At 38.1% G+C, this 25,059-nt stretch overlaps 3 protein-coding genes across 4 annotated transcripts in view; 1 reads left to right on the top strand and 2 right to left on the bottom strand.

Moving 5' to 3' along the window:
• Positions 1-5,682, bottom strand: part of nkd2b (NKD inhibitor of WNT signaling pathway 2b) — a 29,843-nt gene extending 24,161 nt beyond the window's left edge. Inside the window, exons 1-3 of one of the 2 annotated variants that reach the window (XM_028013170.1) lie at positions 5,375-5,682; positions 5,244-5,270; positions 5,049-5,140 (exon numbers count right to left, since the gene is read on the bottom strand). In XM_028013170.1, the coding sequence (XP_027868971.1) occupies positions 5,049-5,140; positions 5,244-5,270; positions 5,375-5,399 (144 nt within the window). In that variant the 5' untranslated portion in view covers positions 5,400-5,682. The remainder of the gene's footprint in view (positions 1-5,048; positions 5,141-5,243; positions 5,271-5,374) is intronic. The other variant, XM_028013169.1, reaches the window with a different exon arrangement.
• Positions 5,683-10,026: 4,344 nt separating this feature from the next.
• On the bottom strand, positions 10,027-17,081 carry trip13 (thyroid hormone receptor interactor 13). The gene is made up of 13 exons (XM_028013336.1): positions 16,778-17,081; positions 15,338-15,491; positions 15,116-15,242; positions 13,940-13,995; positions 13,752-13,842; positions 13,588-13,660; positions 13,435-13,498; positions 13,253-13,339; positions 12,996-13,102; positions 12,727-12,880; positions 11,306-11,418; positions 11,130-11,199; positions 10,027-11,051 (listed from the first exon to the last, which is right to left on the bottom strand). The coding sequence occupies exons 1-13, from the start codon at positions 16,846-16,848 to the stop codon at positions 10,956-10,958; spliced, it is 1,263 nt and encodes a 420-aa protein (XP_027869137.1). The 5' UTR covers positions 16,849-17,081; the 3' UTR covers positions 10,027-10,955.
• A 521-nt stretch (positions 17,082-17,602) lies between these two features.
• brd9 (bromodomain containing 9) lies at positions 17,603-24,808 on the top strand. The gene is made up of 17 exons (XM_028013335.1): positions 17,603-17,789; positions 18,585-18,796; positions 18,868-18,990; positions 19,067-19,196; positions 19,294-19,351; positions 20,728-20,872; positions 20,985-21,095; positions 21,543-21,718; positions 21,854-21,986; positions 22,136-22,211; positions 22,318-22,413; positions 22,525-22,657; positions 22,750-22,861; positions 22,957-23,013; positions 23,141-23,246; positions 24,226-24,396; positions 24,526-24,808. The coding sequence occupies exons 1-17, from the start codon at positions 17,741-17,743 to the stop codon at positions 24,624-24,626; spliced, it is 1,989 nt and encodes a 662-aa protein (XP_027869136.1). The 5' UTR covers positions 17,603-17,740; the 3' UTR covers positions 24,627-24,808.
• Positions 24,809-25,059: the final 251 nt, after the last annotated feature.

Genomic DNA, 25,059 nt, shown 5'->3' with positions numbered 1-25,059 from the left:
GAAAGAAAAGGGCAAGCATGAACCATCTCACACCTTGTGAGAGGTGTCAAACACAACCAGGAGATGTTGTACCCACAGGCAGACTGTCTGCACCAAATGATCATAAGAGTGCTTCATTTGCATTCATTGAACTTGTAGACAAGGTTAGAGGAGGTTAATGGTCAGTGGATAATCTTAATGAGGCCCTCATCCACCTACCTTTAAAACTATTAAATAAGAACATTAAAAAAAAAAAAAAACACTCTAACCCCAGTTCTAGTTTTATTCCCTCCGCTTTTCCTTCCCTTTCCCCAACCACCCCCTTCCCACCACAGCCCCTCTTCCCTGCTCCAGGATTTTGCTGTACAAACCAGAAACAGATGTCTGCTGGGGCCGTGCTGAAAGACCCCGCTGTTCTGGATGCCAGCCACATGCTTTTCATTCAGAGATGAAGGCTCACAGCTCGCCTTCTTGTGAAGCCAAATATAAAAAAAAGAAGAAAAAAAGGTGGAAAAAAACAAACTCTCCAAATGCCTTCAAGTCTCTTCAAAAGCAGTACATATATGAGCACACCTTTTTGTCTCCTCTCCACCATGTATTGTTCCCTGCCTCAGCTAACAGCTTCTTTCCCAGTTTTGGTGTTAGATGAGTCAAAAGCAAAAATAAATAAATAAATAAAATAAAATGTTGCTGACAAAAATATTTCATAAAACAAGCCTTGAAGTACTTAAAGACCCACAAGATCGCATCCCATGCATGCACAACTACAAACTCAGAATGGTGATCACAGTTTTATACATACAGCAGTGTGCTGAGAAATAGAAATACATCAGGTGCTGTAGTTTTCAGATTGTACAAATATCCCAGCCTAAGATGCAAATCGCACTCAGATGACTCAAAATTAGCATGACAACTAGAAGATATACCCAAAAAAGCCCAGCAGTAAAAGTGTCCAAGCTAAACAGCTATTTGAACTGGATCACTGAAAGGGGATTTTATACGCAGGGAAAGTTTTATTCACAGATTCCAAATGAATTCTAAAAAAAACATTAGAGTACAATTAGTTTAGTGGGCTGCATGGGAACTATGCTCTTAAACTTAATTAAATATTAAAGGTTAAGTGACGTGCAACTCTCTGTAAGTCAAAATAAATTAACGTCTTTGAACTTTTGGCACATTATTAAATCCCTTCCTGAATATTTTTTTTTTACTTGGAGGGAGATATCATTTACCTTTCAAAGAGGAATAATGCAGGCCTTTGTTGTGGAACTTAAAATGTTGACACACTCCCACTTCACCAGCCAACTCTTTGGGAAACTTGAGAACAAAAGGTAGTGCAGAAAGGATGAATTAACTTGTCAATATTTGACTCCTTGAGCATGTTAGCTTTGGGTCGCTGTTTTTAAAGGGGAAACACTTTAAGGAACAATCTGTATTTTTAGTGAAGTTCTATAATCTCTCTTGGTGTCTTTGGTGAGTTTAAATCCAGACTAGGTTGCCCCACAGATTAAAGTTAGCCTAACAGGTTTTCTAAGAGGGACCAATACAAGACTTGCATCATCTTAAAACCAGTGCATTCAGAAAAACACAAAAGTCGTATTTGCAAAAGCTGTTGTTTTTCTTTACCTTTGAGGCACCTTAGTTATACTTTCTAGCATTAGCCTAAAATGGTTCCTCTGAAAACTAGCCTTGCATCAAATATTTTTACCTACTATAGATATGAAAATTGCTAGTCAAATTGACTTGACCAAAGCGATAATTGATGGTAAAAGTATTATTATTATTATTATTATTATTATACATAGGGCCTAATCGTTCCTGTCATATCTCAAAAAAGTGTCATAAAATCTAAAAAATTTTACTTTTAGATATTTCCAACACTTGCAATGCATCAGTTTTCTTTTAACTACTTCAGAATAAAAGTTCAGAAGGTCAGCTTCTTAACAGCCACTAATACAGCATATTTACCTTCCACTGCATTGAGGATTTCTCCATTTCTATTCTCTGCAATATGACATATGTCTACAACAGTAAAAGGATCCATTACTTATAAAGACCTCCACAAGACCGAATTTTTAAAAATCCTCAACTATTCCTTTAAACCTTAACGCAGATTTTTCCTTCACAAGTAAGAAGCAATTTTACATATTCACTGACTTTTCACAGCATTTTTATGCTTTCATTTCATCTGTGGAGCTTTGACATTACACCAGGTGTGTGAGCAAGTTGAAGTCATGTCGAACACCTGCATAGAGGTGTCAAAAGCCAAGTGACTGTAGCCAGAGTGAGGCAAGTTATCCTGCTAAATCCCACAGGCTTTGTCTCCTTAAACCAAACTTTAAGAAGACAGTAGGATCACACGGAGAGGGCAGCCTTCCAGCTACAATCTTGACTCATGATTTGCAGTACTATCAATATTTAAACAGCTCTTTCAGTCCTTTGATCTTTTGTTATTTCTTCTTACAGCACAGAGAAGCAGTCACGATCTCCTAGATGAAAATGATTGCTTTATTTGGAAGATTTAAGGACATATTGGTTGCATGGATGCTTTTTTTCCCCGCCTCTGTCACTCTGGGAATCTGTCATCCAGCCCATCCCCCAAATAAGGGCAGGACGGGTGGGGGGGGGGGTTCGAGAAGTTAGCAGTGAGGGTTCGGAGCCTCCACTGTTATCAGAGCCCTTTTATAACTCCCAGTTCTCTCTTTGAAGTCAAAGCCAGACAACTCAGGAATCCTGCTCACCCCCCTATTTGACAGTGAGAACTAGGGGGATGGTCAGAGCTAAACCATGTGTTTGGCCAGTCTTCTCCCACATTTATAATCTTCAGTGATTTTAACTCTCGTTTTTTATGAGAGCCATGTGCTGTAACACACAGGAGAAGAAAATATGCCTGAAAAAAAAAAGGCAGAAGTTTAAACCGCCTGAAGCATTCCAGCTATTTACTGTTTGACTTGGGGATGTTTTATCACGGTTTGATCTCCAGACATTCAAGATCCTTTAATCCAATAATTATGTCCTGAAAATTCAACAAAGTAATTTGATCCAAGTAAATAATTCATTTGCAGAGTTTGGAAATAGTTGAAAAAGTCCTATAATGAAGTTAAATCCTATATATGCCAAAGAAGAAGAAAAAACTAATGTTAGGAACATTTTAGGATTTTACACAAATGTAGTAGTAATAAATAGAGCTGTCACTGCTTGTTGAAATTTAATTCCTAAGCCCTGTCTGTTTTTGTAAAAGCAGCTGCAGTTAACAAAAGTGTTGAGCACAGATAAGACTTTGTGTGAAGTTGTATTTTCAAGTTTAGACCCCAAGTTTCTAAAAATACTGAGGAATAATAAATTAAATTCTTCAAAGAACAATTAAAACCTCTTGATATTCAGGCTTTTCACATTCCGTCAAACTTTGATGCACCTCATTTGGATCTGAAATGATTATGAAATGAAAGTTAAGTGATACACGATTTAGAGATGAAACGTAAAAGTGTGATTTGCATCTTTACTCGCAGCTTTTTAATCAGACGTCCCCAAAAATCGCCATGAACAGAATATGCCCATTAAGGTGGTGGCAGCATCATGCTGTGGGATTGCTTTTATTCAGAACACCTATCAAAAACTGCAAAGGACTTGAGACTGGGCCAAATATTGACCTTACTGCAGATTACAGCCATTAAAAAAACAACCAAAGTTTCACCAGAATGGTTTACATTAAAGCATAAGAATAACTTTCCTCCTCCTGATCCCATGTATAGCTGGTGGAAACATCCCAAAAGTCATCTGAAATTGCAGCAGCGGGTGGTTGTACAAAATATTGACTAAACTGTGTCAGAATACAAATGGCCAATGTTTTGAACATTTTTGGCAGAAAATTATGGTGGTCCACTTCTTAATTATCAACTTCTCAATTGTGTTGGCGTTTAATGTGACAGAAAGTGGGAATTGTTAAGGGGTGTGAATACTTTTGCGAGTCACAGTAGATAAACAAACTTCAAACTTAGAATAGATTAAATAATACGGTAAACACAGCATAGTCAGAAATATGTTTTCACTACAACACAGTCAGAAGATGTAACTGCTGCAATCACTAAAAGACACATGAAAAGAGTTGACAGAGATCCACTGTTTGGGGTGTGAATAAGCTCATAATTATAGGAATTAATGACGCAAAAAGAAATTAGTCTCATGACTTTGATTGATGGGTGGGTGGGATCTGCAGACTAATAAGCGCCAAGCTTACGCCTTTCGTGGTTTTCCTTCAGGGGAGTGTAAAGTCAGACTCCTCTGAACCAGAGCAAAGGAGTCTTATAATTTGCACAGAGTGGGCGGTTTACGGCCCTGATATAATCCATAACTCTTCCACTATAACAACTACCCATCTCATGATTCGTCAGCCTCTGGCTGTGGAGTTCTGCCGTCCAGCTCGAATCCTGGTCCTCGAAGTGATGTAATGTTATAACGCCACAGAGGGCTGCCCACTCGGAAGCCACTAGAATGGGAGGCACTACAGAGAAAGACACCACCCTGGGTCATGATGCCAGGAGCCACCAGAGTAAACTTATATCTGTCACTCTCAGAAATAACTACATTTCCATCCAGCTTGAGCTTTTGCTGTATGTGTGTGTGCATGGGGGGGTGGGCGCGCGCGTGTGTGTGTGTGTGTATAAGGTTCTCAAATCATCCAGAGATTCTGGCAGGGATGGAATAACCACAGCAGTCTTGTGTCAGAGCCAGGCATGACAGAAAGAACAACAAGCTACAATTTTTACAAACACATCAGAGAGAGAACAGTTCCCATCCACTCGGGTCAAGGAGTTTTAGGACTTGGGCTAGAGGAAGAAATTGAATGCAGCCGCTGTAATGTTCTTGTTCATTAGCTCTGCAAACACTTAAATCTTACACACCGATTCTCCAAAAACGCAAAATAAATAAATAAATAAAATCTGCAAACTTGATGCACAGCAAAAGGAAATTGCAGGTTAAGGGTATATTAAAATGAGTGATTTGCGTTAAAGCTAGCAATTATTTGAGACATGTGGTATTAAAACGGGAAGAAAATAGAAAGTGTGTACCTGCATGTTTTTCAGTTTGTGATCTGTTGCGCTGTACCTCTCACATTCCTCCATCCCTCTCCGGAGGAAGGCATTCACAACAAAACTGTCTCCTGAAACACGGAGAAACAGACGCATCACGATCAATCTGAGACTTAACATCTGATCAGCTCCGGTCAGCCTCCAGTTCGGAGAATCATGAAAGTTTATCCTCACCTTCGGGGTTTTCTCTGCGCTTGGACGCTTTGGATCCCCAGACAAGGGTGTGAAACAAAAAACAATTATTACTTTCATTTAGGAGGTAACGTCAAAATCCGAGTTTGTTTCTGCGTTAAAACGTGTCTTACCATGTTTTGACAAAAGTTTGCCCATCGTTAATATCCTTTTCTTCCGAGATCAATAAAGGTACTCCGAAATCCGTCCAGGGATAAAACAGTCTACTAACTCTACATGGTCACATTGTGTCTGTTCAGCGAGAAGAAAACCTCATCCGCTCAGTGAAAGTGCACTTATGAAAGCATCGATCTCAAATCGGATGGTCAAAGAAACAAAAGAAAAATCAATTAACTGATCGACCAGGGAAACGCGACGCTCTCTGTATCTGCCTTTAGACTTTCCTGCAGTCCAACTGATGTGAAACCTCCTCAGCGCTGCAGAGACGAGCAACTGTCAAGTTCAGAAAGCAAAACACACTTCCTGTTCAGGTTGTGAAAAATAAGACACAATATTAGACAGGGGAAGCCGAGTATAGAGAAAACTGATATGATTAGTGGCTTGACCTTCAAAGAGTTTCCACAAAGTATGTAATGATTGCGTTCTTGCAGATTTAGATCAAAATTGAAACGTTCTTTGTTACTTGTTTTTTATTTAAAATTTGCTCATAACATACATTTTACTTTTTCCCAATTTTAGCTTAATCTAATCTTTATACACCCAAAAAACAAAAAATAAATAGATAAGTTGGAGGGAGAAAGGTACACTTCAAAATAAATAAACCCATCAATAATAAAAATAAACAATTATGGGTTTTTTTTAAAGTCACCAATAGACATAGTGATTCATACAATTTACTCCTGGAGATGGTGTGTGGCCGTAATATATGTAAATGAGGAACTGAACATCAATGATGAATCAAAGGGATCCAGAACCCCCAGATCATTAGATGGCAGATACGTTATTTATTTATTTTCGTTGTTTTTGTCTTAGTGCAAATGTAATTTGCTCTGACAGCATGTCAGTCTGAAAACGCCATACGTTTTGGATCCATGCGGCTATTTACTTGTTTGTCTAAAGTGTTGATTAAGTTGATGGAAACTGTAGCAAAAGTAAAGAAAATAAGGACCAGCAAAAATGGATGCAGTCTTTGTACAATACATAGATACAACTCAGCTGTTTCTATTTTTAAGGGCCATTAGCAATTGATTGTTTCCGTCCGTTGTCTGAAACCGCTGGTCGTAATTGCTTTTATTTTGAAAGGGCAGACTCTTCTTTTCCGGTTGTTTTAATTAACTTGCCTTTGATAACTAGTTTGGCAGGTCTTCTGAAACTGATAGAAAAACCGCGTCCTCTGTTGGTGCACCTTACTATATGATCCATTGATGGGTAATTCATAAAAAAAAAAAAAGAAAAAAGTTTTGTTCCTATTTGGATCATTTTGGATCATCCTGATTGTGACTTATTTATTTGGATGTCTTTTTAATGATCCATACAATAAAATAAACCACAGTAAAAAAAATGTCTTTACATGCCCTTCCAAACCAAATCAATGCTAGATAGAGTCAGTTCTCACACAGACATCAGTGGACGATTGTAAATTATGAATGGAGTAATAAAAGGATGACACAATGGCCCTGCATAGTGTGTGCTCACGCTGATAAGCTGCCTGTGAAAAATTCCAGGACTTATCTTTGATAAATGCTCCAAAGATGCTGCAGATAAACGGTGCATTAAAAGAAACCATGAAGGACGAGTTGTACTTCAGCCCCCCCCAAACATCAAACGCTTGTCTGCAGTTTTATAGTTTGTTTTCTTTGGCAGGGAATTAAGACAGGGACTCTGCTCACAACGTACGCTGTGTGGTGTGAATTTTAATTTGCCATGCAAAGTTGTATTTCCGCATAAATAGTGAATGCTTTTAGCGTATTAAAACTACCTTTCTATTGAACTTGGTAATATTAAAATTTTAGTATAATAAATAAACTTCACCTACCACACACTGTATACTGATGTTAAGTTTTTACTTACAGTCCTTTGCAAAAATATATATGTAAATACCCCCCAACAAACCAACCAAAACAAACCATTTGGACGAACTTACTCTGGCCAAGATGAGACTAAACCTGAAACATCTGGTCGACATCTAAAACTCCGTGGTGAAAAATGCAGCATGTCAGTCTGAAAACACCATCCCCACAATGAAACTCGGTGGAAGCAACATCCTGCTGTGGGAATTTCTTTTCAACAGCACAACTACAAGTCATACAAGCTACAAATCCAGCTTCTGTGGAAGAGCAGCAAAAAGATATGCTCTGTTTACAATTTGCCACAAACAATTAAAGGGACACAGCAAACACAAGACAGTCTGGGGAAATGAGAACAAACTTAAAACTTGGGTTTTGTAGCTATATGCAAAATTCTGCGTTGAGGGACTGTCATTTCTATGGTGAAGCACAGTTGTGGCCGCATCATGCTGTGGGGAGGCTTTACTTCAGCAGGGACAGTAAAGCTGGCCGGAGTTCATGTTGGATTCATGGTCCCTGGGAACTTATAGCGTAATTAAAGAAGAACGGTGGACTCTGCTGAGTTCACCTCCAGCAGAACAACGATCCTATAGATAGAATAGAATGGTTTCGATCACGGATATATTGGCCTCGTTAAAATTCACAGTTGAGAAACTGTCGCAATTAAAAGTTGTTTTTCACAGAAACCCTCTTTCCAGTCTTTTGCAAGGTACTGTCAAAGATTTCAGTCTCTAGACGTCCCCAAAGACTTGTAGTTGCAAAAACGACTTTGTGTTCACCTATCCTATTAAATCCAAATTTTAAAAAGTTGTTTGAAACGATGTGTCATTGTTCAAGAGGTATGAGTGGCAAGGCACCGCAGATCTTTAATTGCACGATGGTAGTAATATACAACAAAAGCGCCCCACCCTAATGAACCTGGGTGCTGTTAATAATCACCGCTCCCTGTCAGTTCTCTGCTACGGGTCCTCACAAACACACGATGCTTAGATCACTCTGCGGTTGACAAGATGAACAGATATTTGCATAGCTCGTTCATAGCAGTCGCCTTTGATCCGACTTGCCGTGCCTAATTATCACCGTTTCTTTATGCATCCCGACCCCTGAGATTCCAGCTCTTCACAAGTTACCTTCCTCTCATCGCTCTCCCACCATCACCTTGTAACATCTTGCTTAAATGGCAGACAAACACAAAGGGCAACAGAAGAATCAGCAGAGATGAGAGACGAAAGAACCAGGCAGAAATGATTTGATTGGAAATAGAAGCAGAGAGAGTTTGTTTTTTTTTTTTTTTTTTTTTAGAGGCAATGCTCGTTTGGATACACACACTGGTGTGTGTGATCAAAGCCTGTAACGCAGATGAAGAATTGGAAAAACCCAGACAATTTAAGTTTTATAAGCTCCCATTATGTTTTTGGGCAAAGGATGTGGATCATTACAGCGGCAAAAAAGTTTAGGGTATTTTTCTGAACTTGATTTTAATCGGCGCAGTGTTCAGCTTTGAAAGCAATAATGCACACGTTAAACCTCAGAGAAATGAGTGATACTTTCCATCGTTTGTGTGCGACTCTGCTCGGTTTTTCTCTCAACATACCTAGAAGTATGTGTTTAAGTTAATCCCCCCCCCACCCCCTATTTTAAATCCCCACTGGCACATGCATGGATATTACATTGCTCTCAGCAATGTACCTGAACAAGATTTGAAGGGGATAAATACCAGGCTGTTTGTCTTATTTGGAGTTTTCTGACATTTTAAACTGCGATAAAATCCTGCAACAATGAGGCTTTTGACTTTTGTTATTTCTCAAGCTTGACTGCCTTTAAACAGCTGCCTCTATTCTGGAGCGACTACAGTCAAAAAGAAAAAAAAAAGGCCTCCAGACAGAGCAATTATGGTTTTATTTACCATGGCCCTTCCAACAGTTCTGCTTTACTCTGTGTGCCCTCATTCTCCACTTTGTGTTGATCAAACTTCCCCTTTTCATTTAAATCACACTAAAAACCTTTGAAAAACAAAATTGGAAGGCCCCAACCAATTACATGTATCAAGTTAAATATGCCTAATAAAATAAATTCTCTGAATGCGGGGAAATCCATTTCTGAATAGTGTTGATTAGAATAGAAATCTTTGCCTTTGATGATGGAGCTTTTGACAGTAAAATCTAATGCAGCAATAAAACACTTTACAACCACAGTAAAAAAACACCTGAGAAAAGTCATTCAGCAAGATGACAGCGATAAGACTGAGACTGCAGGGTGTGACTGAAGATGCATTCAGTGTTTGCTTTCCTCTTTCATTATGGACAACCAACAGGATCCTGCTTTGAAGTGGAATGAATGAGAGTTGCCAACAACAAACAAAAGGCACATTGTCACCAAACCTGCAAGTGACATGTGAGGCAGCAGAGCATTTCCCTAATGCAAATCCGATTCGTCTGAACAACGCGACCTCTGATATCCTCGTGTAAACTGTCATAGAAAACATTTTTCAAACGCTTTCCAGTTGCAGTGTTATGAACTCATGCTATGGCATCCAAATTATGACCCACTCATAAATAGTACCAACGCTGGAGCTGCATAACTAATTTCTATTTCCAGGAAAATATTCCTCCTATTTGTAAACAACCGGAGTAAATCAGACGGATTACAAAACGGGTGCAAGTCCAGCTGCAATCTGCTGTTATTGGATTTTCTGCATTTATATTGCAACTCATATACGGTATATATATATGTAAAAAAAAAAAAAAAAAAAATGCTTCTCATGTGTAAAAATCTGCAGCAGCTTATGTGCACCACTAAGTGGTATCTTCCACATAGAAGCAACATGGTTTATTAAACTATTACATGCAGAAATGTCAAGAATGAGTTTAGATATTTTAGACAACTTGGGGAAAAAAAACATATCACTTTTGAAAAATGTTTACAACATAATGCATGAACAGCATTCATACACACAAACAAGAATATAAAAATAGATGTAGCTTTGCATAACACTTGTAGGGATGTGAAACATTAAGTGATATCATAATCACATCCCTACAGCTTAATAAGCTGGCAGTTTAAAACGCCAACTTATCAGACAAATGAGCAATTAGAACAAAAAACTAGATCCCTCCATAACAAAACTACATCATGAATGCTACATTTTAATGTTCTACAAGTATGAAGCTTCTAACTGAGAATGCTCCACCTCAGCATGAACCGGTTGCAGAGGTTTTAAAAACACACAATCTCAAATATCACAAAAGCATTTTCTCATTACGCCCTTACTAGGGTTCAAAGTCAGTTTAATGGAAAGATAGAAAACAAGTCTGACTGGAGTTTTCTCCAGCTGCCCATGCCTGGTTCTTACTGATAGGATCAACCGTATGCGATGGTGATGGAAGAACAGTTTGCCTTTAAGCAAAACCAGCAAAACACAAAAACTGTTACGGTTAAAGTTGTGAGACAGTGAGAGCGAACACAAAGCAGCATTTCATATAACAAGTCCTTTCCTGATACAGTTTGCTTTAAGATATTAGCACCAGCAGTTACCTGAATAAAGAGCTTTAAGTGATGAACAGGATTTGTTAAAGCAATATTGCTGCCAACTGAACTGTGAAGGTTTAAAAAAAAAAAAAAAAAAAGACATCAGGAATGAAAGATTGACATAATAATTATGTGCCAGCTTTAAGGTGTCGTAATAGTTTCAGACACCATTGATCAGATTGGCCTCTTCCTCCCTCTGTTTATCCACCGCTCGGCATATTGCCTTCAGGAACCTTTCGAGAGTCACTGGTGGTGTCTGCACACAAGCAAAATTCATTTAAAACAATATCCATGTCATTTCTTTGTTCTGCAAAGCCACTAATTAAATGCTTACCTGTACAAAGAGGGCATGAGCTAGAAAGGGTAATTTCCTGAGCGCTCTTCCACTCAGACCTTTGCTTTTTCTGAAGAAGAGGAGCAAAACATGAGCCTCCGGCTGTTTCGGTGAATGTTATGACAAGCAGAGCTGGTGAATTAATGACTTTCGCGTTAACTGCATTTGGTACTCACACAGCGATGTTCCTCAGCTTCAGACTGAGCTCAGAAATCTCGCTCCTAACAAAGCCCATAGTTTCCAGCTCGTACATAGTAAAAAGCTGCTGCCTGGGGTAGATGATCTGGCACTGGATGCATGAGAAAGAACAGGCATTCGGATTACCTGTTCGTTTCCAGTGGCTGCTTATGTAAAAGCGTTGGTCAAAATGAACTGAATATCACCGTTTGTGTCCCACAAAAACACTAATCTGGGATTTTCACACTAGCTCTAATTTACATTTAAATTTCCTTCAGCTCATATAGTTTAATTGGCTGACTACATGACTGTCATCTTATTCAGTGCTGTTGAATTCGCCTTCATTTTCACATGTTAAATGCTCCTTTTCAAACAGAACACTAGTAGTAAACCAATTATTTTGTTCTTGGCTATGTATGCACGTTTTTCTATCCGACTGTTTGCTTGTTCTCTTTTTTTTTTTTTTTTTAAACCTGTTTGAAATAAATAAACAAATGCAAACATAAATCTATTTCATTGGGTTTTTGTTGATAGACCGTCATGAAGCAGTGCATGTTTATAAATTCAAAGAAAAATTATACCTTGTTTCAGCAAGGATAGAAATCCAAAAAGTGTGGCGTGCATGTATTTTCAGCCGCCTTAACTCTGAGTCCCCTAAAATAAAATATTAACCTCATCTGCTCTAACTTCATTATAAATCCACCTGTTCTGTGAAGGCCTCAGAGGTTTGTTAGAGAACATCAGTGAACAAATGGCATCATAAAAAAAAATATATATATATACACACCAGAGAAGCTAGAAAGTGATGAGCCATAGAACAACCAACATGTATTTAGAAGCTCACAGACCTCTATTCTATCCGTCATCTAAAAATTGGACAGAATATGGCACATGAAAACAACCAAAGATAGTTGTACACCTAAAGAAGAACATAATTAGATGGAGAAAGAGAGGCCCATGGTTACTCTGGGGGAGCTGCAGAGATCCACAGCTTACGACGGATATTGTGTTGACATGGCAACCATTATGGCCTTTATGTGAGGAAAACCTCAAGACGGCTCAATAAGTTTGCCTCAAGCGATATAAGGGACATCACAAACATATGAAGAAGGTGCTCTCGTCATATCATATTTTTTCCATTTAAAATGGACACAATTTCAGTGTCACAACGTGAAAAGCTGACAAAACATGTACCAGTCTTTTACCTGTTCTGCAGGGGGGGCTGAATACAGATGTCACACTTTTGAGATTACTTATAAAAAAATGCACAAATTTGCTTCCATCTCCAAATCAGGTGTTAATTTATGTCGTCTATCACGTAAAGTTTTATAAAACACACCAAGGCTTGTAAGAAAAAAGTTTGAGTATAATTATTTTGTAAAAAAAAAAAACAATAATAATGTGCATTTTGCTTGCTCACTTTCATCAGCTCTTCCAGACAGGAGAGATAGATGTTATAGATGCCTTTCTCTGACGGAGGTCCGATGTACTGCTTGATGTCGGCTCTGTCCACAAACGCCAGGTCGATCTTCTCAGTCACATTGGACGTCGTCAGGATGACCACGTTGGGATACCTGCAAAATTAGCCCACTTGTCAATACAAGACAAAGACTGAATCTTTGTGAAACATTAAGTGATATCATAAAAATAAAACGTGAACTTCGAAGAGGTTTTAAACTGCTTTCTGACCGTTTGATTTGATCCAGCTGTGTGAGAACGGCGTTGACCACTCGGATGGCATCAGACGGCTCTGTTCCCGCCTGGCAGGCCTTCCTGGCTGCTGTCAGGCTCTCCACCTGCATCGTCATGGCAATCCCGTAAAAGGTTAAAAAGAGAAGAAAAAAAAATAACAGAACAACAGGTGAAACATCAAGCTGCCTTGACTACTACAAAACTGAAGTGAATAGATTTCTGTTTCAGGTTATTTCCCATGAACTAGATTTTACCTCATCAATCAAAACAAACACCAGAGCGTCTTTGTCGTCAATCAGTAGTTGGATTTTCTGAAACATCTTTGTGACCAGCTTACCGCTCTGAAACAAAGAACCAAGATTAGTAGCTGGAAAGAGAATGCGGTTTCAAATATCTTTCAGTTAAACGAATTTTCCAACAAAGAAGCCAGGTGTACCTCTGAGAACCATTTTGAGAACAAACTATGACTGTTAATCTCCACAAATTGGCCAATGGTATACCTGTAGGGCGAAGGGTGTATTGTGAAATGAATAGAACGGGTGTAGCAATAGGTGAAGTCGCAGTTTCACTGAGATGATGGCCATCTTACCGACTTGACAGCCTGATTGACAGTTTCTGGGCAAGAGCTTTGCAGAGTGATGTTTTCCCTGTGCCTGGAGGTCCTGAATGTGTTCACAGACACAGAGAGATGAATCAGTCAAATCACAGCCGGGATCCGACAGCGTCACTCACTACGGCTTTGAAACAATTTACCGTGAAGAAGCACGACGCGGTTCCAGGAAATAAGGTTGCTGTCGACGTTTTTATCTGAGAAGTAAATTGTTGTTGTGACATAATCCAAAAGCTGAAGAAAAACAACAGGAATTTCAAAAAGTGATATGATGGCAAAATTGCATTACAACCTCCCGACCCCATTTTAAAGAACTGATTGTTTACTTTACCTTGGTTTTCACTCCCGTTTCATATACAAGACTCTCCCAGAGCCCATCAAATTCAGCTATTTAAAGACAAGGCATATAAAACAAGATTTAGGTTAGATCGAATCTAAATGATTCAACATGCACGTCTTTCCTACAATATAAACATTATAAAAATGTTTTTTAGAAAGACGACCTTTTCTGAGTATGCTAAGAAGTTTTTTATAATCCTACTTTTGTGATACAAAGGCTCATGATGACTTATTATGATAAATGTCCATGAATTCCAGATTTCCACAAGAGCGAAACAAAGAAATAACCCGGCTGCTTACTGCACTTCATTCATCAAAAATAAATATTTTACCAAAGTGTGACATGATCTTGCATTACAACCATGTCGACATATTTTTTTATAAGAATGTGACACTTTTCCACATATCGAGTAAAATGTCTTATATTAAATAATTCTTACACTGACTAATGCAAATATTATTTGGTGGAAGAAAAAAAAATCCCACATGGATCATCTCACAAGTGCCACAATTTCTGGCATGCATGGTAGTTCCTGCTACATAGATTTTCCCCTGGGGTTTAAATATACCGTGACACGGCAGCTCATTTCTCTTAGCCACTCTTCAAAATGGGAAAGACAGAACAAACCATTCAAGTAAAGAGAGTTATGTTGCCCTTTAAAAGTCAGGAAATTACTATGAAGTCATTTCTCATGTCTACAGTCTAAAACAATACTTAAAATATTTTTCCTATATTTGTTATTCAAAGGACACTTGCTAAATTCCCAGAATGCACCAACCTTGTAAAACTTTTGTAAGATAACAATAACCACAGCACAGAACAATAAGTACTGGTATTAAAAGAAAAAAGGGGGGGGTCAGGCAAAATATTAACAGCAAGGGTGCTATTAAGCGTGGCATGATTTTGTTGAAAATAATTATTTTTTAATGTGGAAGTTCCCCCCGCATTATGCTGCTGCAACAATAGAAGGATTTGTTTTGAGGCTTTTCAGACATCATTACCAGGGTAGAAACTATTTCTAGAGATATGAAAACCTGAGTTAACTTCAGCCTCACAAAGAATAATAATCATCTCTTAGGGGGTGGTAATTAAAGAAGCATCTGTATTTTCAGGTCATCTTTAGTATAAAAGAAAAGCATTAAAGTATAGAAAGCAACATTTCTCCACCTGTTGGCAGGAGCCAGTGATTAGCTGCTGAAAGGTTTTCATCCTCCTCCAAACTGAGTGTGCTGGGTCCTTCCTCATTCAGAGTGAAGACATGAATGGAGACGTCACAGCTCTTCAAATCGAGGGGCTGTGCATAAAGTGGTCAGTGCTTTACTCCACTTTTAAAGCAAAAAAAAAAAAAAAAGAATAAAAAAAACCATCTGAAATGCTTAAATAACTAACCTGTGTCGTCTCCTGAAGATCAATGACTACAGAATCCACATGCTTATGCAGGAAATTGTCATCAAACTCAGTCCATCTGTAGTTTCCAAAAGTCATGCTGTGGCGATTCAGCAGCGCCTGAACGTGCATCTTCACTTCAGACGATTTAGCTGTGCTGAAAAGGAAACGAAGAATAAAATCAACGTACTGCAAGTGTGTCAAACTGTAGAATCGATCATGTATGTTTTGCATATATCAGACACCAATACGAAGTTATAAAAAACCCATCAAAAACTTACTTTAAGTAAGTGAAAAGATAGTGTTTTTTTTTTTTAGTAATTTCACATGTAGTGGCCACCAGAGTGGACGGCGATTAAAAAAAAAAAAAAAGATGCATTATGGGCCTTTAGTTAATTTGCAGATAAGCAACTACTTTGGACCCTACTATGTGACTAAATACACTGCCATCTACAGGGCAGTTCGTGTAAGTGCACTAAAAACCGATTCAAACCCAGACAGAACTGTGAAGCACCCTCAGGAATAATAGAAAAATAAGTCCCTTCCTTCTAACATAAAACAAATCCTTTACTATTGTAACAACATTTTTTCCTTAATTATAGACATACTGAAATAAAAATTTGTACAACTCTGGCTTTATTACATTGAAAGTGTGATTATTACTATGACAGTATTTTTACCAAAAATACTTTGACAGCAAAAGCATTCTCTACAAGAAAAAAGGATGATCAAGTAAAAAAAAAAATAAAAGCAACTCTAGAGACGAGAACCTATAGATGTCAAAAGCAAGGCCTGGGATATATGTGGTGACGGAAAACTAGAGCTTCACAATATCAGAAAAAAATATTTTATTTCAATAACAACACAGGAAATTGTTTTCAAAAAAATATTTTTCTTTTATCAAAATACAACGTCCCACTACTTTCTATGAGTTTCAGTAACTTAGCCGCAAAAGATATAAAGACATTTTTACCATTCAAATGGTATGAATATATGATGTGTGTGTGTAAGAGTCTAGATGAAGACCTGAGTGAGGAAGGGATTAGACAAGTGCATGAAGAAAGAAGAAACCAATATGTCAGGATCAAGTTTATATTTCTCATTTCACTAAACCAATGGTATCAAAAGTAGGTCCTGTATTTTTAGTTCTCTCCCTGATGGTAGTAACAACCTCCTCAGCATGTCAAAGTTCTTCTTAAGCCTTCTAATGAACCATCATTTGATCCATGTGTGTTAAACCAGGCCGATCTTTTTTGGCACATACATGTTTCATGTTTTTGTTTGTGGTCCATTTGTAAAGCTATAATGTATACAGGAAGAAGGGAAAGGGCGGGCATCCTGCTAACTAAACATATGCCTTGATGTTGACTCTTAAGTGTGGTAATGAGGCTGGTGGCTCTGATGTTTCACCTGATATCCAGCTCTCGGCACTAAAGGACTCACCTAAGAGATTTAACATGGACCTCCACATGGATGTTTGGGATGGGTGTCATCTCCATTTGGTCGCCTTCCATCCTCGTACGACGGCAGAAACAAGATCCAAATTAGGAGATTTTCACATCAAAGCTGCACAACTATCAAGATATTCACAGAACTTCTTCACACCTACTGCGTTAGCTAACTAGCTAACTAACCTGTGCTAACTCTAGCTCAATAGCAGCACGCTACAGAGCGTGAGAAACCCGACAGTCAAACTCAGCGCGCCGGTTTTTAATGTCTTCTTTAATGGCGGGTGACATCTAATGTTAAGATGCATTATCGCCATCTACTGTGCTGGAGTGTGGACCAAAGTATTTCCCTCTTTTTTTCTAACCTAAATTCTTATTCAATCCTGCTTCCTTCGAAAAAAATTTTTACAACTGGTTTATTTATTTTATTGTGTTTAACTAATATCTTATTAATTCTTAATGTCTCCACATCATGTTTCCTAATTTCTTGTTTTAACTTTTCTCTATATTTTTCACAATTAATTATTACACGTTCTACTGTCTCCATGTCCACAACTACCTTCTGTTTTGCTAACATTTCCACTGTATACACAGCTAAATTTTCATATGTTCTTTGCTTCATAAATATATTTAATTCAGGAGTAGCATTAAACAAATCCTGTTTTACCCGAAACTAAATATTTTGAACCATCTGTAATTGTAAAAGATCTATAAATATGCCTATATACTTCACACTCATAATCCAACACTGATCTTATCAAGGCAACATAAATATTTTTAGATCACTTTTCCTCAATCCAATCCTGTTTGTTTTTAACACCGGAAGTAAAACCATGGATTCATGGTTTCACATCCGCCTTCTTCTTCCTGCTAACACGTTAGCTTGTTTCAGCTAACTAGCCAACAGTGGTAGGATAACGGTAGTAAACACAAAGCCTTCAATTCTTTTCGCAGAGATATGGGGAAAAAGCACAAGAAACATAAACCGGAATGGATTACAGTAGCTGGTACGCTTTTATATCATTTACCATTAGCTTTAGGGGGTGCGCTTTTGTTTTAGCTTGCTTTTCATTAGCCTGCTACTGTTATCAAAAATTGGTTGTAAATGATGCAGACTCGCTTAAAATTAAAGTTTTATATACGAACATCACGCAAGTATTTTTGACTTGTAGTTTGTGATATTGGTTAGAAATATAAAAAGTTTAAAATGCTACTTAAGGGTCATAACAATAAAAAAATAAAATATTATAAATATGATTAAAGGGCACATTTTGATGATCAGATTTTACAAAATCGATCTGTGCTTTATACGTCTAAAAATGTGTGTCTATACAGTGCAGTTTTTTTGCAGAGAAAAGGTAATATTTTAATCAACTAATAAAACACATTTATAACTGAGTAAAACTAAACTATTTGGAGTATACTATGTGTTCGCCTGCTTGTAGGTAGATGCACCGATTAGAAATGTTGTGGCCGATCAACGAGTTTGCTGCTACCGATTTTACCTCAATTTTTTAGGAATAAAAACTATATTTGTACTTTATTCATAAATTGGAAAGGTAGCTATCTTGTTGAAATATTTATAGAACAAAATGCTGGTTGTTCAAAGTTAGACTTCTCTCGCTCTAATAAAATATACAAACAATCATATGCAGGATCTGTGGAGTAAACCATTATTCCTTACGTTTTTACAAGACAGATTATCGTTCGCTTTTTTCTTTTCTTTCTTGCACCTAAAATGTTATGCGCATGATACTACATTACACTATATTCCTGTTCATTTATTCCTGTTTTGGTTGTAGACTATGAGGACAAGACTCTTGAGAAACCCCTCAAGATCAAACTCAAAGTTGGAGGAAGCGAGGTGACGGAGCTCTCCGGCTCAGGACTCGACTACGACGACAGGTCAGACCACGAGCGAGAACGACACAAAGAGAAGAAGAAAAAGAAGAAGAAAAAATCAGAAAAAGATAAAGACAAGTATGTGGATGAGGAGGACAGAAGGCGAAGGAAGGTGAGTATGCAGAAGAAGAGCACTCCACGTGATAAACGCATGAACTGGTAAACACATTTTTAACTCAACAGGAAGAAAAGAGGAAGAAGAGGGAGCGAGAGCAGAATGAATCGGAGGCTGCAGCTGGTGGAGCTGCTGGCACGGCCCCCATTGAGCCATTCACTCTGTCTAAAACCATAAACATAGGGTTAGAGGTGGGATGACACAGCCTGATGACATCGTAATGATAATTTTTGTGGAGTCATTTATATTCAGTTTGTATCTCATCAGCCGGAAGAGATAAAAAAGAAAAAAGAGAGGTTTAAAGTGGAGCCTGAAGTGGAAGACTTTCACCACAGTGTGAAGGTGGAAGTGGAGCAGCCGGGAGACAGACCAGTTAGAGCATGCCGCACACAGCAAGGCAAGAGTGCATCTCTACCCACACCTCAGAAGAGTTTCATGACACATTAGTAAATCTGTTTTTATAAATGGTATTTCTTTATGTTTTCCCAATGCAGAAAATGAGTCCACTCCTCGCCAACAACTGCTGGAACACTTTTTGAGGCAGCTGCAGAGGTGAGAAGCACTCATTTGCTCCGATTTCTACATCTCTCCAGGGAAAATTTTGTTAAGGCCTAATTACCTTTCAGTTGACGCTGAACAAGGTCTAAAAACATCCATAGTAGCATAATGTCACCCACAATAATTAGAAGGTGTGGATGATGCACAGACTGAAAACATACTACTCTGAGGTTCTTGTTTCTGACAAGCTGCACAACGCCACACGTACATTTACAAATAAAACACACTGTTAGTAGGTCACCATGAACACAACCTAGTTTCCTGCTAGTAAAACAGGTTTTATTTTAAGCTCTTTGCTTTATCCAAATGTCACATTTTGCATACAGCCTCATCTGTGGTCCAGTTTGCATATTACCTTGAGCTTAAATTATGATGCATGTTTTCCTAAAGACGTGTTTAAGTTTTGGACTTTCCTATAAACCCACGAGGGGCTTGAAAAAAGCCAAATTTGCATTTGTACTTCTGTCATGTGGCACCAGCTAAATAATATGCTGCTCAATAAAGAACACTGCTTCTACCGGCTGCCTATTTTTATTGTCCTACTGTACTTGTTTGAGTAGAGCAGACTTTCCATGTACCTATTTGTAGCTTACATGAATAATTGACACCTAAAAAACACTGCATCAACTCTCAAACATGGTGGTGATAGCATCATACTGGAGGCTTGCTCCACAACCAGTTTTTACTGTGCATTGCTCAAAGGTGGATGAAAGGAGAAGAAGGGTGACTTCCAACTTCTTTATCTTCTCCTCAAATCAACAGCTACAAAAATAATTCCAGGCGCACATCAAAGCTGGTTTTGGAATTGGTAAAGCAGACAAGCATGAACCTTCTGAAATGGTTCCACTGTTAACACACCTGTAAACTCCTGAACTCATCCTTAAGGATAGTCTGAGCAGTTTAAAGAAACGCTACCAATTCAAATATCCTGCCAGTATTATTCCAGAAGCTTGTTGGTGGCTTTAAAATGGATGTAATGTGCAACTTGCTAAATATTAGTGGGGATTTCTGAATATATTTCAGCTTCTATGTATAATCTGACGCCACAATGAATTTAGTTTTTTGCTCTTAATTCTAGTTTTCAAACTTCATCCGACTCTGTAAAATAAATGGTTATAATAAATCATTAAAACTTGAAAACTAAAGTAAAATTCCTGGCTATTATGATTAGATGTAGACTTCTCAACAGAACCTTAATATTTAGCTGAAAAACTGTATATGTTGATCTGCATTTTGACTGAAACAGAAAAAACACAAGACTGTCCATGTTTATCATACTAACTTCACAGAATCTTAGGTACCGGCTTTCCACTGGAAAGTCATTACATTGCTGCTTTACCTAAACGTCGTTGTTTTACTCTGCCTCTCAGGAAGGATCCCCATGGATTCTTTGCGTTCCCGGTAACAGATGCGATTGCTCCCGGCTACTCGTCGATCATCAAGCATCCCATGGATTTCAGCACCATGAAAGACAAGATCAGGAACAACGACTACAACACAGTGACTGAGTTCAAGGTGACATTGCACTGATCATACCTTGAAAATGAGTGATTAATTAATTTGAGAGTATCATCAAGTTGAATGAAATTTTATGTAAATTTTTGTCTATAAACGTTTTTACCTTCAGGCGGACTTTAAGCTGATGTGTGACAATGCCACAGTGTACAACCGACCGGAGACGGTCTACTACAAGGCTGCCAAGAAACTGCTCCATACAGGATTCAAGATGATGAGCAAAGTAATAAGTCACAAGCACGGAAAACAAAAAAAAGTATTTTTTAATAAATGTATAATGACTCGTACAGCCTTGTCTAAATCAAAATGTAGATTTTCACTTAAAGGCAGAGGAGCAAACAGCATTAATTGTGTGCACAACTTGTGAGTCATGACATAAATTATTTTAAGAAATCAGAATATGCAACCAGTAATAGTAATGGAGAAACATCACATTCCTTAAAACTTTAGTCATGAAATTATTTATCAGTGTGTACTCTTACGGTTGAATATAAAGGCAGTTTAGAACATCCATTTAACCCAGTGTGCATGTTTATGGATTAAGAGTCAAAACTGGACTACCCAGAGAAAAACCATGCATCTACAGATAGATTAATGCACACGTTTTGAACACAGGAGGCAGAAACTTAGGCACTAAAACAACTGTTCAACTTTTGTTTTGTTTGTCCAGGACCGACTTCTAGCCTTGAAGCGCAGCATGTCTTTCATGCAAGACATGGATTTCACGCAGCAGGCAGCTATTTTAGGAGACGAGGACCTGCCTGCTGATCTCCCCCTCCCAGAAGTGACACCCCTCCAAGTGGAATCTACCAGAAAGCCCAAAAAAACACCAGTTAAAGACATCAAGTAAGTCACCAGGTTTTCCTAACATGTACTGTGATGAAGTGCTGTCTAGAAGAAGAGCCCCAGTGTTTTTTTAAATGCTGTTTCTTTATGAATGTTCAGTGTTGTGATGCTGTAACATCGTATCCGTTTCCTCAGCTACCTGTTTGAACCAGAGGGAAACGCTTGCAGCCTGACTGACAGCACAGCAGAAGAACATGTTCTGGCTCTGGTGGAACATTCTGCAGATGAAGCTCGGGATCGCATCAACAGATACATGCCAAACTCCAAGGTGTGCCACATTAGCTTCTGCTAATACATTTCCAAACATATGTAATAGTTCACGGTATAATCTCTTTTTTTATATAAGGTGGTATGACTTAAAGCGGTGTTGTTTGAAGAACTTTTTGGACTAAAGCTGTCACCGCTCTTCGTTTTCAGATGGGTTATTTACGAAAAGATGCAGATGGCAGTCTACTGTATACCGTTGTAAACCAGCTTGATCCTGATGCTGAAGGTTTGTTATTATTCTACATGTTGTTTTTTTCATCTTTTCTACATTGACATGATTGGAGTTTTTTATTTAAAAAGCTAGACATGATCTTTTTTTTTTCATTTTGCAGAAGAGGAGACCCATAAAGTTGATCTTAGTTCTCTTTCGAATAAGCTTCTGCCTGGTTTAACGACATTAGGGTTCAAAGAAGATAGGAGGCATAAAGGTAGGTCAAAATGTTTTGGTTAATTTTACTCATGCAGGTTATTTATTATAATTGTATTGGAATCATAACTTCAAAAAAGGTACTAAAACCATAGTATTTCTTGCTGTTTAGTGACATTTCTCAGCAGTGCCTACAACATCCAGAGTCTTCAGAAGAACTCCGTCTTTCCAGACCTGCAGTCTGATGAGACCGACATGCTGTATTCAGCGTATGGAGATGAGACAGGAGTACAGTGCGCTCTGAGGTAGTGGAAAATGAGCAGTTTTAATAAATCATTTTTGTTCATGAACTCTTTAGTTAGATTGAGCTTTGTTTTTTTCTTCTTGACTTCAACAGCGTACAGGATTTTGTGAAAGGCTGTGGAAGTGTCACCAAGCACTGGGTCGACGACCTTCTGGACAAGATGACAGGAGGCGATCATTTAAAGGCCGTCAGTCAGATTCGACAGGTGCTGTAATCTGACTGAAACTTTACTTGTTGTTTTAAAATATCGTATTTGTTTGGTAAATGTTTACTATTTGCAAAACTTATTTTATATTTCAGAAAAGAAACATAATGTTGAAACCTGATGAAACCAAGTCCAGTATCTGTGACATGCAGGTATCCTGACATTAATCTGTCTTCAGTAATCACTTTCCATTTTGTTTTAGAAAACCAACTAGTGACTCATTCTGTGTCTTTTTTATTTTGTTTATTTTTTTATTGTTGTTTTTTTTTTTTAATTAAGATGTCCGACGGGACTGGTCTTGGCGAGAGCAGTTCAGTGCTGGACTTCATGTCAATGAAGAGCTATCCTGATATGTCCCTGGATATTTCAATGCTCAACCCATTAGGTGAGTATCCTTCAATCGTATGTACATGTATTCATATGTACTTGTGTAAACATACTTTAATTATTGTAACACAAAAACATGAGAGAGCAGCCCCCTTATTGGAACCAAATTGTGATAACTACCACAGCAATCAGCGCTAATCTGATTGCAAATCACCAGCAGGTCAAATGCATCAAAGCAACAATTTTCCAGCCATTCAGTCAGTTTTTGAGTCAAAAGAAAATCTGAGAAAGATCTACAGTATGATTCAGGTATGAGGATAATCCTTTAATATCTTGATTTTTATTTTTTTATTGGATTTTTTTTTTTATTACCTGAATAGTTTTTAACGTTATATATCCAACACTTGAGACAAAAAAAAATTAGAGTTGGCTGTTCAGATGACAAAAAAATGAAAGTTTTTAATCATCAGCAAAAGCCGGTTCTGTCTTAGTTTTTAATCATTTTCAACAAACAGCAGTAAAATCTGCTTAATAAACCCTTGATGTCTAAATTTATATCCAACTGCAAAAAATTGTATTATGTTTTTGCTGTCAACCAGACGTTCAATTAGAAATTTGAACATTGCATCAGCCTTGAGTGCGAGTTTATGGATGATACTTATTAGATCTGATAAGCACTTAAGAAATGAAACAGACTGTTCAATCTCAGCATGTTGATCATTTTGTTAATAATGCTGTCGTTTGGGTATTGCATACGTCCACTTTCATGAGCCATGTGTAGTTCGTACTTCGATCAATAGATAGGTAACAAAATACTTCTAATAGTATCCTTTGTATGAGAGGCATATCTATCAACCATCACCTATAGTATTCATACACACCCTTGGTTGTATTCACAACAGAACATCAGCATGCGTGAGATGCAGCCTTGTTTGGTTGTGGATTTCAAATGTGGTTGTTTTTGTTTATAAAGTCAAAAAATAACCATTTGGTGTCCTAGTATTTGAATGATTTCATGCTCACTTTTACATCAACAGGTAAAACGGTAAAGAAAGAGCCAGGGAACGAAGAAGGACACCAGCACTATGATGACGCTGATAAACTCCTGCAGGAGTTCCAGGAGGCTCAGGCTGAAAGAGTTTGCTCCAGACCTTCATCCAACCTCTCCTCACTTTCAAACGCTTCTGAAAGAGACCAACACCACTTAGGTATGTGCAACACGTGAAACTTCAAATCTTAAGATCATTTTAAAAGTTAACCCTTTTAAAGATTGTGTTACCTTGAATGCATTGTCAACTCTAGTGTAGTAACAAAAAAAACCTTTCCTGCATCCACAGGGAGCCCATCACACCTGGGTGTCGGGGATCATACAGAAATGGTGCACGATCCCTATGAGTTTCTGCAGTCTCCAGAACCAGAGGGCTCAGCCAACAGCTGATCATGCTCACAGACGATCCGTAATGCTGATATTAACAGCACCACTTTCATAGTGATCGAACACGGCCGGATCCTCAGATTTCTTAAAAAGCCTGAAAATTAGTGTACAGACTGTATTGTATTTGCGTTTTGTATTAAGGAAACCTTCAAGAATAAATACTTGCAACTGCATTCCTAAGTGTATGAAGGTGTTCCTTGCATTTTTGTGTTGTGTGCAAGTCATTTTAGATGTTTATAGTTTCACAGTTTTGAGAAAGCAGAGCAGATGTAGAGACACAATAATTTTGTCCTCAGATTTCACATCTGGAAGCATTAAACTGTGTCAAACGTAAGGGCAGCAGACCGAAATGAGTCACTGGAGATAGGCACCAGCACATCTCCTGACCCCACTAGGGACAAGGGTGTAAGAAAATGGATGGATAATTATATATATA

Source organism: Xiphophorus couchianus, chromosome 3 (assembly GCF_001444195.1).
Source record: "Xiphophorus couchianus chromosome 3, X_couchianus-1.0, whole genome shotgun sequence".
In the NCBI taxonomy this organism is placed as follows: domain Eukaryota; kingdom Metazoa; phylum Chordata; class Actinopteri; order Cyprinodontiformes; family Poeciliidae; genus Xiphophorus; species Xiphophorus couchianus.
This window is presented reverse-complemented; position numbering and strand designations above follow the sequence as displayed.

Coding starts and splice junctions, on each gene's coding strand:
- trip13 (XM_028013336.1), bottom strand. CDS start 16,848: ATGGAAGGCGACCAAATGGAGATGACACCCATCCCAAACATCCATGTG. Junction 15,492..16,777: donor GTCCATGTTAAATCTCTTAG/GTGAGTCCTTTA, acceptor TTTCCTTTTCAG/CACAGCTAAATCGTCTGAAG. Junction 13,996..15,115: donor TCACTGGCTCCTGCCAACAG/GTGGAGAAATGT, acceptor GTCTTTAAATAG/CTGAATTTGATGGGCTCTGG.
- brd9 (XM_028013335.1), top strand. CDS start 17,741: ATGGGGAAAAAGCACAAGAAACATAAACCGGAATGGATTACAGTAGCT. Junction 20,873..20,984: donor ACACAGTGACTGAGTTCAAG/GTGACATTGCAC, acceptor TTTTACCTTCAG/GCGGACTTTAAGCTGATGTG. Junction 24,397..24,525: donor AAGAGACCAACACCACTTAG/GTATGTGCAACA, acceptor CTGCATCCACAG/GGAGCCCATCACACCTGGGT.